Source organism: Gopherus flavomarginatus, chromosome 1, assembly GCF_025201925.1.
Source record: "Gopherus flavomarginatus isolate rGopFla2 chromosome 1, rGopFla2.mat.asm, whole genome shotgun sequence".
Lineage (NCBI taxonomy): Eukaryota > Metazoa > Chordata > Testudines > Testudinidae > Gopherus > Gopherus flavomarginatus.
The window spans coordinates 21,916,770-21,930,754 of NC_066617.1; the positions used below are offsets into that span (position 1 = coordinate 21,916,770).

The 13,985-nt window shown below is 39.9% G+C and overlaps 1 protein-coding gene across 1 annotated transcript in view; it reads left to right on the forward strand.

The window, feature by feature from the left end:
* PCLO (piccolo presynaptic cytomatrix protein) overlaps nucleotides 1–13,985 on the forward strand; it is a 544,942-nt gene that overhangs the window by 453,501 nt on the left and 77,456 nt on the right. Inside the window, exons 18-20 of the mRNA XM_050937044.1 lie at nucleotides 8,047–8,118; nucleotides 12,055–12,235; nucleotides 13,591–13,785. Coding sequence (XP_050793001.1) covers nucleotides 8,047–8,118; nucleotides 12,055–12,235; nucleotides 13,591–13,785 — 448 coding nt within the window. The remainder of the gene's footprint in view (nucleotides 1–8,046; nucleotides 8,119–12,054; nucleotides 12,236–13,590; nucleotides 13,786–13,985) is intronic.

Consider the following 13,985-nt stretch of genomic DNA (forward strand, 5'->3'; position numbering starts at 1 on the left):
CAAGGCCAGTGGGAGCTGTGATCGGCCGAACCTGCAGACGCTACAGGTAAACAAACTGGCCAGGCCCACCGGTGGATTTCCCTGATGGGCCGCAGGCCAAAGGTTGCTGATCCCTGGTATAAGTCATGGACAGATCAAGGCCAGATCAAGGCCGTGAAAAGGTAAGTTTGCTGTGGCAGCAACACAGCCCCTGAACCTCCCAGGTTCACTAAAGAGGTTTGCAAACTTTCCAGATAATGCAGGCTGATTTTCAAGTTTAAAATTGTTTGGTTTCAGGTTCTGCTGTGAACATATCACAGGTCCAGTTAGCAGTGACTGAACATCAAAAATGTATTTGGTGATCTTAAATGAGCTGATGATCTCAGCCAGAGCCTATTAGGCAGTTGTCTGTATCTCGGCCACTCTTACCACAGGTACTAATTGGCAAAGTAATAGTCAAACGTTTGCCATTCAGGATCTTAGCTAGGGCCTGTGCTAAGAGTGGCTGAAATACAGACACCTGCCCACTGGGCTAAGCTCAAAGAATTTAAAATGTGACAAAAAAGGATTTTAAATGTTGTGAACCTTTGCTTCTACTGTCACTACTAATCCTATACTCTTCTGTTCCGTGGAGGCTCTGGGCAAAATTTTCAGGCTGAATAGTTTATTCAAGGAAAAATGCAGTTTGATTCAAACTTTTAGCAAATTTGACAAATAGTTTCAGCCATTCATAAAATGGTTGGAGGAAGAAATGGTGTTGGTGCTGCTATCCTTCCCATTTACAGCCATTAACTCAGAGATTCAGGCACTCACCTGGAATATGAGTGACCCAGGTTTAAATCCTCAGTCTAGAACAGACCTGAAATGGACTTTTTTGATTCAACAAATATACCAAAAAATTAGATTCTGTTTGATCCAAACTGCATTTTATTTTTTTATTTTTCAGAAATACCACCCAACCAAAAAATCAGTTATTCACCCAGCTCTATTTTAATATAACACTCATCACCTTGGTATCTGAGTGCCTTCCAGTAATACATTAAGAGAAGTACATTATGTGACTAACATCTGTTACATGTTGTTTGTTCTTTCATCGTCTCTGCCAGGGGAAAAATGTGTGCCACAGAGTGTCTTTTTTTGGTTGGGACTTTTCTTTACACACCTTTCCTGGCATATATCTGTTGGCTAGAGAGAATGAGATGGTTGTGTAGGTGGATGATTCTTCTCTTAGGAAAATTCGGTGCCATTCAATGAATTAGCAAGAGTTCCACAGAGCAGCAAGGTTAAATAGCTTGCCAAGATAGCAAATAGCACCATACTCTCTCCCAGCATTGGATCTTTCCTGATTTTTTTAATACTAGTTGTTCCTAGAGTATATGATGGCTGCAGATGCACATATAAATAAACATATACTATAGCTTGGGGAATTGTCCCCATGCCACGCTGTTCATAGTGTCTGGACGCATAGCCAGCATGGATTGATATTTCACAACAGATTGATAATGACTATAAATAGGAGTTTAAGAGAATAACTATGCTGGTTGCAGAACAGATGTTCTAATCAGCAGACTACTCAAGCTACATCAGACTCTGAATAAGCGATATACTGTCAGCAATCGTTTCCTTGCTAGTGCTGGATCAGGAGCTTGATAAGGATTATTCTTGCAGAGAAGCATTTTCCTCTCCTCCATCAGTTTGGAGAGTTGGTCTGAAATCCATAAGATGAAATTAATTAAAGACAGGATCAAAGTACTGCATTTAGGAAGGAAAAATCAAATGCACAACTTACAAAATGGGGAATAATTGGTGAGGTTACTGCTGAAAAGTTTCAGAGGGTCATCCTGGATCACAGATTGAATTGAGTCAATAATGTGATGCAATTGCAAACAAGTCTAATATCATTCTGGGGTGTATTAACAGGAGGTAATTGTCCTGATCCACCCGGCACTGATGGAGCCTCAGCTGGAGTAATGTATCCAGTTCTGGGCACCACACATTAGGAAAGATAAATTGGAGAGAGTCCAGAGGAGAGCAACAAAAATGATAAAAGTTTAGAAGCCTGAACTCTGATGCAAGATTAACAAAACACTGGACAGGTTTAGTCTTGAGAAAAAAAGACTGAGGGGGGAGCTGATAACAGTCTTCAAATATTTTGAGGGCTGTTATAAAAAGGACAATAATCAATTGTTCTCCATATCCACTGAAGGTACGACGAAAAGTCATGGGCTTAATCTGTGGCAAGGGAGACTTAGCTATTAGGATATTAGGGTAGTTAGATTCTGCAATAGGCTTCACTGGAAGGTTTTAAGAACAGGTTGTACAAACAGCTATGAGGGATGGTCTAGGTTTACTTGGTCCTTCCTCAGCACAGGTTATTGGACTTTAGGACCTTTCAAGGCCATTTGATTCTACCATCTGACAGCAAATAAGTGTTATTAAATATTTGCTAATACAGTCCTTTTAAAGTCACTGTCTAGACATTGGCTGGTTATACAATTTTTCATTTTCATTTTCTTTCATAACATAGCAGAAATTAAATTGAAAATAATTATGAGAAAAACTTTTGAATGAAACACTTTTTCAATACTGTGATGACTAATTTTGGAATGTAGCAAGTTCCAATTAGACAGTTAAATGGAAAAAAATAAGTAAAGCTGAGTATTTATTTCATAATTTAAGTTTTTTGAAGGGGAGAATGGTGGAGATATTTTCAGTTTAGGGAGGGGTTCTAAACATATATTACAAACACTGCAATGTATTTTCAGTGCAAGCCACCTTTCTTTGGATAGGTGGAAGATGGAGTGGTGAAAGCAGAGGATTTGGTATGAAAAGTTCTGAGTTTTATTCCTACCTTTGCCACTGACACACTACACGGCATTGGACAAATCAAAAAAACAATGGCTGCCACAGTTTTCTGATTAGTATAAAGTGGGTAGCAATATTTTCTTACCTTGCGGAAGTATTGTGAGGCTCGGTGTTACACTAATAAAATAATACCAACAAGATCTTATAAGAGGGACAAGACAAAACACCACATTTATTGCAAATACAACAAAATAGTTTTGACAGCTGTTATAATCATTCACTCAGACAACATTCACACAGGTTCTGCAATGGTTGTTATAGTTACCAACCTGAGAGTTGCTCGTGCCAAGTCACTGGCCAGGTGGCTTGGACACGAGAGTGGAGTTGAGTCGTGTCAGATGCGCATCCGATGCTCCTGGAGGGTGGTCACAGAACCAGACTCAAAGAGCTCAGTCCCCTGATCCTGTTCTTATAGGTCTTTGCCTCAGTGTATGTCTATGGAAATTGCTTCATCATGCTGAATTCATGATTGGGATAACCATTAATCAGCTGGATCAGCCGATAGTACATCCATGACGGGTATACATTATCTTCGAGTCTTCTATCTTTCCTTGATGCACTTGGGTGGATTCCCAGCATGCCCTCTGGGGGTCACCCAGTTGCCTCCGCTCTGCCTTATCTTCAGCCCATTGATGGTTGTGAGTCTTAGGTTTCGGCTGGTACTAGTTTCTGATCAATTATCTACCTGTCACAAACACTTGTTCCCATGCACTCAGCATTCTTACATCCAGATTTAACAGGTTTGATTTAATTCTTCTCTCCCTCTTTTTATTGCTAAAAAATTTACATAGGCCTAATCAAGTTTCTCAAGGGATGAGAGGACCAGTGGTATGGCTTAAGAAAACATCATTGTTTTTCCCAAAGTTCTTATCATCCCTTGGTACAGACTTTCTGTCCCGTAACAGCATTCTTATCGGTTACTTGCATATTCAGGCCTTAGATAATTGGTATTTTGGCCTTGGGCTTGTTACAAAGATTCATCCAACAAATTTCAACAGAGAACAGAGAGAACTTCACTCAACACGGATCAAGTATCTAAAACAGAGATTTCTTTTAACAACTCTGTTCTACTCCTATTCTTTTATATTGCTATACTTTAACTAGATCCAGCATCAGTTCTTTAATGTTTGTAAAGCTCTTATGCTTCCTTGAATGAAATTAATATATAATAGATTTATTTAGAAAGGATATAGATTTCAAAGACATGTAAGTGACTTAGGAGCCTATGATAATTTTCAAAAGTGACTTAGGCACTTTTGAACCTCAGTCTCATTGAAAGCCACTTAGGTTCCTGAATGCCTTAGTCACTTTTGAAAATGCAATTTAGGTTCCTAATCATTTAGGCTCCTTTGAAAATTGTATCCACATTCCCTTCCTACCCCTGTGTACTGAGTCCTTTATAACAATGTAAAAGGCAATGCATTTAAAAACCTCATAAAATATTAATATAAAACTAAATAACTACAAATAATTATAAAATTATTATTTAGTATTAATTATTCTGCACCAGGCATCCAGGCATAAATTAGTACTATGCTCTTCCAAAACTGCTTTGAAGAAATGTAATAAGAGAAGGCTCTAAATCTGGGGTAGGACTCAGGAACTGCATAAAAATGTTCTGCTTGCTCCATAGAATATTAGGATTGGAAGGGACCTCAAGAGGTTCTCTAGTCCAACCTCCTGCTCAAAGCAGGACAAATCCCCAGACAGATTTTTACCCCAGTTCCTTAAATGGCCCCCTAAATGATTGAACTTACAACCCTGGGTTTAGCAGGCTAATGCTCAAACCACTGAGCCATCCCTCCCCCATTCAGTGAGTTGTGTGAATTTTCCCAGGGGAGAATATAGAAAATATTCCCAGTGGTATGATCCATAGCTACACATACACAAATACCACAGTCATCAGCAATATCACGCAGTCAGTGATCTCCGGACCTTCAGATGGAGATCTCTGCAATGTGAACTATTAATATAGTAGTTAGTTGTGTCTGAGCCAGTTACTAGAGGAGACATTAACCATGTGCGCAGTGGGGAGGATCTGACATTCTAGGCAGTATATGGGGAAATGGCAGACATTAGCTATTTATGCAGAGACTTTTGTTTCTAAGGACAGTAAGGATGAAATCCTGGTCAATCTGAAGTCAATGGTAAAACTGCCATTAGTAGCTTGAGTGGGCCCAGGATTTCATCCAAATTGTCACATGATCTGTCACAATGCTCACTTCTATCTAGCAACTTCCCACACAAGAAACACCGACTAATTGATTCAGGCTCAGCGATGCCTTTGTCTCACCATGACTGGCACCTAGCCAAAGTTGCTTCCTGATCAAACTGTGTTTATGGCCATCTAGCTGTCTCTTTGCCTGGGAACACTTGTTCTTTTCCTGAGGAGTGCACTCCTAACCTACACAAACACACCAACTCAGGTTTAGAAAAATTACTTGCAATCACATCATCCATTAACTTCCTGAGGGGGCCTTGGATCACTGGCTTCAGCTGCTCAAATTGGATTATGTAAAACAGCACCTCACTTTGCTCAGATAGTGTCACACACAAGAGCTACTTGTAAAATCTCTAACCACAAAATGCTCTTGGCTCTTTAATTGCGGTACATATGTCTTCAGACAAATACTTCCCCTCAACTCATATTTGAAACTTATCTCATGCACCCTGCTTAGCAGAGTTCCTCCGATGGTTTTCCATTATCCTAGTATTTTATAAAAGCTTTTTTAAGTTAAGAGGATTAAAATAGACATTACAAAAAAATGTGAAGTACTATACATTTCTAGCTCTGTTTTATTATCTTGCTAATAGAAAAATGCAGTTCCAGCATAGGACCAGTTGCTTGAAATCCTGGTCTGCGCTGGATAAGATAACTCCATCTGAAGGTGGGGGTGATTCTTGTTCAGTGGCACAAACATAAATAATGCAGGTTAAATACACAATGAAACTTTTATCATTTCTCTTAAGTCTAAATTTGAAAAAAAAGAGAGTGAGGAAGAGAGAGACTAATGTGCTGCCAACATTTAAATAAAGGGCTCCCTCAAACACATTCTGCCTCACTCAGCAGTGCTCTCCATGTCAAATACTCTTCCCACACAATAAAATATGTATCAGTTCCACACAAAAATTCAATCAGATCCATACTTTCTCCCCTCCTAGATCCATCTATCCTTCCTTGTGTCCTAGTACAGCACATTCATAACCTGTAATGAAGAGGCACTCTTTAGAACATCCCTCTAAATGATTAAATATCTTTGCCTGTATTTTGTAAAGGGCATTTACAAATGATATGCTAAGCTTTCCATTCTATCTTGCCACTTTATACAGTTACTTGTTCAAACTTCTGTTTAATTTTTCACAGGATATTTCCAGTAAAATGTGTTCTATAATACCCAAGTGGATAGGATATAAAAAAAGAGAGATAACAGAATTTCACTTAGTTAAGAACATTTTTTAAATCTTTGCTTTCAAATCATATTTTTATTGTTGCCCTATTTAGCAAATGTATTATGCATTCCCCCAAAAAATATTTTAAAATCTCCTTTTGCGGGGTGGGGGCAGATATAAACCGATTTTAACATAATTTTCAAAGAAACTGGCACTGCATAATTGTTCATTTTACTAAGACTAAGTGAGACCAGAATATATTTTGTAACAACAATAATAATAAATCCACTGTTCAGTGTGAAAGTCTTCTACATCATTAAGAATATCTGCATCAAACTGAGCATCACTGGGGAATTTTGACGAGATGAATGCTTCCTCATTTGAGAGGATACTGTGTAACATGTACATGAAGTGGTACGGCTTGTGCTGCTGATTAAAACTTCCATCCCATTATTACTCCTTTGGCCCAAGGAATGTTATCCAGTATTTAAAACCTTGCTGGGTTGCTTCTGTTAAGAGGAGAAATTGATAATATGCGTCAGGTATTTCTTTGGTGCAATCCTGTTTGTTGCCAAAGTATGTTCCCAAAGTCCTGCTTCCTTGAACACAGTAGAAACAAACAGGAGTCAGTTCCTTGCTCCCAATTTGCCTGCTTGACTTTCCTGTGTGTCCTGTGCTCCAAGGAGCCCTGTCCCTGTCAAGGCCACCCTCAGGACTGTTTTTCTCACTGTCTGCAGCTTCCACCTTCTAATACACACAGTGGCTGCAATCCGCCAATCAACCCCCGTGCTTGTGTGTTTCCAACCAGTCCTGGGAAACTTCTCAGACCATGCAGATTAAACAGGCCACACGGCCTATTGCCTTGGGAAGTAGTTTCTATTGTCTCCAGCTATCTCACTTTGTGAATGAGGCTTATTTGCTATAGCCATTTAGCCTGAAAGGAGGGTGGTTAGCACAACCATTAGCTTTAAAGGGGTCTGTGACAGTCTGTCAAAGACCTGTTTGCTAGCAACCATTAACATCTTCTTACACAGAAACAGTGGAGTTGGTTCTGCATGAGTGGACCCTACCCAACTGATTTCACGGAGGCCAGGTTTACACTACCACTTCCTTTGGTATAACTTATGTCGTTCAGGGGTCTGAATAAACCACCCACCTGAGCAACATAAGTTACACCAACCTAAGTGCTGATGTGAACAGCACTATGTCAGCAGCGGAGCTTCTCATGCCAACATGGCTGCCGCCCCTTGCGGACATGGATTTATTATGGCAACAAGAGAGCTCTTTCCCATCAGCACAGAGCATCTTCACCAGATGTAGTGCTTCACCGATGTAGCGCTTCTAGTGTAGACTAGCCCTGAGGTCCTGGCTTCACAGATCAGATTGTAGGAGTGAGCCATTGTAAAGTAATATTTAAAATCCACATTCCAACTCACCTCAGCTGCAGGCAAGTCAATTCTCCCAACCTGAGGAACAGAAGAGCGGGAGGAGTAGAGATCTGTAGTCGCTATCAACATTTAAAAAGTCGCAGTACGAGCCTTGTGGTGGACACACTGTCGGGCTTTCAAAAGCAACTTCTGAGAGTGCCAGCAGCACCTTTTACAAGCCCAGCCCAACCGTCTTGACAGCAAACTCCAGCTTTGCCCAGAATTAATTTTCTGAGATCAAGGTTGATGTGAGGATAAAAAATTGCCTGGCTGTCACATTGAAAAAGAATGCCAGCAAGTAATAACAAATAGAAGCTATTGTATGGATGCGACATGAGGTTTATGATGGCAATTGGGATTAATCATCTTTTGATTTAAACTGTAGCTGAAGAAGAAAACGCTGGAAGTGACTGTCTGGGATTATGATAGATTCTCCTCCAATGACTTTCTGGGTGAAGTGAGTATCTAATTTCCTCTCTTCCAGCAACCTCCCTCCCCACCTCTTGGGAGACACCTGATTAAATGCACATTGATAATCAGAAATTGTTTGTTTGGTGGGTGTGGGACTCACAGAAACATTTTTCTTTAGGCTTAGCTTCTGGGCCATAACTATACTACTGTCCAACTTCATAATAAATGTGTGAGATTTCGTTCTTTCACCCAAAAAGGACACTGAACTTTTCCGCCTCTTGGTATATCATAGTAGGGCTAATTTTGTGCACTTAGGTTTAAGTGATTATGGTGAATAGTTCCACTAATTTAGCTCAATGATTCAAAAGTAACTTGATGAGAGATCTCAACTCTGACAAATAGAGTCTGTCTTTATCTCAGCATGGGAGATGAGGACTGAGGAGTTTTCTATAGTGTGGGGAGAAGAGTGGCAGTGCCAATGAATCAAGGACCAATTTCTGCCTGCAGGCCATGATTTCACAAGGCACTTAAGCACATTGAATTGCAACGAAGTCAGAAGCGTTGCACAAGTGTAACTGAAAGCACAGTCTTGTATAGTTTATTCATAATGTCTCAATAACTAATACTGCACCAGGTCAGCCATGATGAAAGGCTTGGAGACAACCTGCTTTCCCTTTTTGTTTTAAAGCATATGTAATATGGAATTACCAGCAATAACCATGTCAAATTAGTAATTAAAATTGTTATTACCGGGGAGGATAACTATTAGAAACAATTACCCAGAAAAATCAATTACTAAAATTACCATTCAAATCAAGTGATACGAATGTAAAAAAATTGCTTACCCTGCATTTAAGGTGTATTATACAGCATATGCAATGAAATGTTATTCAGGTTAGCACCAGATATGCTTTGTTGTAACTGTAGTACCAGGTGAGCTATGTCACCACTTAAAAAATCTCTAGAACAAATGTATGGATGAGTTTAAAAAATGATTACTTACATCCTACCTACCACATCACATTGTTGCTGTCTTCAGCATATTTATCATACCCCAAAATGCATAACTTTAGAGAGTATCTACATCATTATTATTTATGACCTTAAGAATAAATTGGTGTTCTAATGACTGCTTCTCTGGCATGATGAAAACTTTTGACTTGAAATATGAGCACCATCTACAAGTATTTAATTTAATTTATAACTTAATTTCTATTTAAATTTGAATGCAGTTCCTAGTGGGGAAAGTGGGAGAGTCCAAACAACTAAATTTCAGGCCCACTAGTTGGGGGCTGTCAAGGGTTAAATCAGAAGGAAGCCTTACCAGTGACAGTGGATGTGGGGTGCATCCAAAAATAAAATTGTCAATGATTGATGGCCCTAAGAGCACCACTGATGAAGCAACTAAGAGGCCCCCAAAGAGAACAAGCCAGAGTTTGGGTCATGCCCTGGCATATTAGAGCTAAGGACAGATGTTTGTTCTGTGCTCCTAGTGAGAGACAGACTTGAGGAGACTTCCCAGGTAGAGCTGAGGAGGCTTTCACCAATTCATTGGACTGCTGAATCAGTCTGTATTTTTTTCTCTAATCAGATGACAAAAGCTTAGCTCCCAAAGTATTTGCACCCTTTTCTTCTGCCAGCACTAGAGAAGATTCCCTTACTCTTACATGTATGAGTTTATTGGGAGCATGTAAGGGTTACAACCTGCAGGGGCTTCAGTTTTAGTTACCTATAGCTTCTGGCTGTTGTCCAACTGGCTTGCTGCTAAGTATCCAAATGTTTGGTCTACAGGACAATCACACAGTGACCTCATCCTGGGGTCAGATACCAGGAGCTGTTCCACACAGAATATTTGTCTGTACGTAGTTCAGTCTAATTCTAACAATTTTGTGCTTTGGTGTTCCCACCACTTCCAAAGGAGAACTAGCCAAGAACTCACCATCAAAACTATTTCCTACCATTATTCAACCTAATTTCCATGGCACTACTCTTTGCTAAATTCCTTTTTAACCACCCTAAACTATTCATCTCTACTTACTGCTCCATCTGTGAGTGGTCTCTGCGGGTTTGACTCAGGCTGACCAGCCTCTTTGGTGAGTCTGTGGTACCCTGCTAATGGGACAGCGATCAATGACAAGCTGTGTTCTACATGTACCACATTCAGTGTCCCTTGGATAGAGTTCCTCCAGTCCTTACTTAACCTTTGGTAGCTTCAGCAAGTGGGCCTGATGTATACTTGTTTGCTGTCTAGGCTGGGAACTGTTCTCCTTTAGTCTCTGCAATAATTAGAGACCTTCTCTGGAGCACTGGGGAAGTTCTAGAAAACTGGAAAAAAGCTAATGTGCCAATTTTTAAAAAGGGTAAACAGGATGTCTGCAGGTCATTATAGGCCTGTCAGCCTGACACTGATCCTGGGAAAGATAGTGAAGCAGCATATAAGAGACTCAATTAATAGAGAATTAAAAGAGGGTAGTGTGATTAATGCCAATAAACATAGGTTTTATGGAAACTACATCTGTCAAACTAACTCAGTAACATTTTTTTTTGTTTGGTGACATTACTAGTTTGGTTGATTATGGTAATAGTGTTCAGGTAATATACTTAGATTTCTAAAAGGCCTTTGACTTGATACCACACATTTTGATTAAAAAACTAGAATGATATAAAATTAACATGGCACACATTAAATAAATGTAAAACTGACTAACTAATAGGTCTCAAAATGTAACAGTAAATGGGGGATTATCATTGAGCAGGTGTGTTTCCAGTGGGACCCTGCAGGGATCCGTTCTTGGTCCTATCTATTTAATATTTTTATCAGTGACATGAAAGAAAACCATAAAATTGTGTAAGTACCTACATGGGGAACAAATATTCTCCATCACTGACAATTTTTAAATCAAGGTTGAATGTTTTTCAAATGTAATGCTCTAGGAATTATTCTGGGGGAGTTCTATGGCTTGTGCTACACAGAAAGTCAGACTTGATGATCACAATGGTCCTGTCTGGCCTTGGAATCTCAGAATCCTTAAGTAGCTGCTCCTTTAAGATGTCTGACTACAATATGGCCCAAAGACTTCTAGACTACAATATGGCCCAAAGTTTTACCCTCACAGCCTCTTTTCTGTTTCCAAATATTTAAGGTAAGTGGGTTTTTGTTTTGTTTTGTTTTTATGGTGAAGCATTCAGCAGTTCTTTGATGCCTTAAAGAGAGGGTCTAGAGGATTGTTCATCCCCCTGGGCAACTCTTGCTTTGCAGCTCATAGGTCACTGGAAGTTGTCTCCAACTTATTCTGTGCTCCCTGCTTCCCTTCATGAACTCAATCTCTCCCCAAAAAGCTCTGCTTCCTAAGGACAGAAGATGTTTGTAATCAGCTGCCTATTCTACCTCCTTTGCACTGGCTGAATCCTGAACAGAACCTCCCCTTTCTGGGCAGATCTTTCTAAAGGCTTCCAAGACTCCTGCCAGCAGTGCTAGTTTCCAAGAGTAGTGGATCCCAGCAGAATAAATTCAGAGGAGCACAGGCTATATCATTAAAGGTCTGCACAGTTGTTCCTCTCATGGCAATGCGCTCAGGGCATCTTCTTCCCCTCCGCAATGCAGCTCTGATTCCTAAAAGGCATTATTGAGTACTGTTTTTTTAAGCAATGGAAAATAATTGTTCCCTTAATACTTAAAGTTATAGCTATCTCTTCCCTTTGTGAGGTAAAAAATAATAGATATTAACATTTGAATATAATCATCAAGCACATATAAATACTTAAAGAACCTTTCAGAATCATTCTTACATTATACAAGATCTCTTTAGTAATAAATATCCATTAACATCTCATCTTCTCCTTATAGGTTTTATATTGGTATGATTCTATTAATTTTTGTGCGTGATACTTTTGACTTACACTGGCATCAGTGAGATCAGATTCAGTCCTCTTTGTGTCTCATGTTATATCTTAATCAGATATATCATATGTTGTTGTGCAGATATTGATTGAGCTATCCAGCACCTCTCAGCTTGACAACACCCCAAGGTGGTATCCTCTGAAGGAGCAGACTGAAAGTATTGACCATGGGAAATCTCATTCTGGGCAGAGCAACCAGCAATCACCAAAGCCATCTGTCATCAAGAGCAGAAGTCACGGAATCTTCCCTGACCCATCCAAGGGTAAGAACTATGGAAAATTTCCCTAACGAGTCCTCAGAAATCTATGATGTAACAGAACCTTTTGTGATTTTCAGGGTCCCATGGAAAAACAGAGTGACTTGCATATATCTTTTACATATGTACTTTTATTAAAGGCTAAATTCAGCCTGACAGTGATTTCAGTGGAGTTATGACTGCTTACACCAAAGCTGAATTTGGCCTTTTCAGTATCATGCAGTTTACTAAGTAATTGTGTCTTTCAAACAGTATATTATAACGTGAGATCCTATGTGTTCTGCACAGGTATTAGAGATCTCATGGTACTTTTCATTTACCTATGTCTTTGGCCACAATTCAACACATATACCACTTTGGATTAGGCTTTCTTTTTTATTTCATTTTATTTTATGGCACTGTGTTTTGAGCATGTATGCTAATATTTAAACTGTTGTCCTCTGACATTGTCAAACTGACATTTTTTTAAAGAGTCATAATGAGTGTAAGTTCATTTCACCTTTATGATGGGCCTGAGTAGAATGTGGCTTACACTGTTGTAAATGAGGAGTAACTTCATTGAAATCAGTGGCGGTAGTGGAGTTACACTACTGTGAGCGAAGAATCAGGCTCAGTGTCTCCAAAACCGACCGTCAATGTGTATCATTCTTCAGAATTTTTTTTTCAAACTAAATATAGCAGTTTCTCAATATCTCAGCTGGCAAACATTGTGTATATGCAGCACATGTAGTACCAGAGCAATGTCCATGTGATAAAGCAGTACAAATGGAGGCCAGATGACAGCAGCAAACTAACAGGATAGTGTTCTGGTAATAACACACAGTCTGTTCTATTTCTTTTTGGTGTAATGTTGTTTTGATGATAATTCTGTAAAGCACTGTGTACTTGCAAGGACAATAAATCTTGTCTAAATCAGAGATGGCTGTGGATATATTGTGACTTGAACTACACACTACTACAGGGTGATCCTAAACTTGCTCAGACTAGCTTGGACTTGAGTCTGGACACTCAGGGGTAAATGATGCTGCTTGCCTGCTTCCTTCATGCAGCACAGGTGGGTAAGGAGGAACAGGAAATGTGCTAAGCCTTGGCTCCACCCACCAGTTCACCAATGAGCAAAGCTGGGTCAGCATGGGAGGTGTCAGAATTTGTGCTGGTATAGGCCAGCAGCAAACTACACCTTGGACCACAGAGCAACAAGAAAGCAGGGAGGGAACTGTGATTCATTGTGCCAGACACAGTGCCTGCTGGGGTTACTGCTGGAGTGGGGCATTTCAGGACTGTGCCTGGAAACACAATTTTGTGAAAGAGATTATTTATTTAATAGAAATAACACTCATGTTTATCCTTTTCCCCATCAGACATGCAGATGCCCACCATTGAGAAATCTCACAGCAGTCCAGGGAGCTCTAAATCTTCTTCTGAAGGACATCTGCGCTCTCATGGACCATCCCGCAGCCAAAGCAAAACCAGCGTCACTCAAACCCACCTTGAAGACGCTGGGGCAGCCATCGCTGCTGCTGAAGCAGCTGTCCAACAGCTTCGCCTTCAACCAAGTAAAAGACGCAAATAAATTCCTCAGCATGGCAGCTTAATGTTCATCTGTTGCCTTTTTCCCTGCTGTCCTTCCCAGTTTGCTTTTTGTTGGTTTCTGTTTTTGGCACATTGTGCTCACTCTGTTCAATGTTCCTTTGTGTGTGTGTGTGAACACATATAAGTACAATATACTCCTCCTATTCAGAAGTCTTTTTGTTTT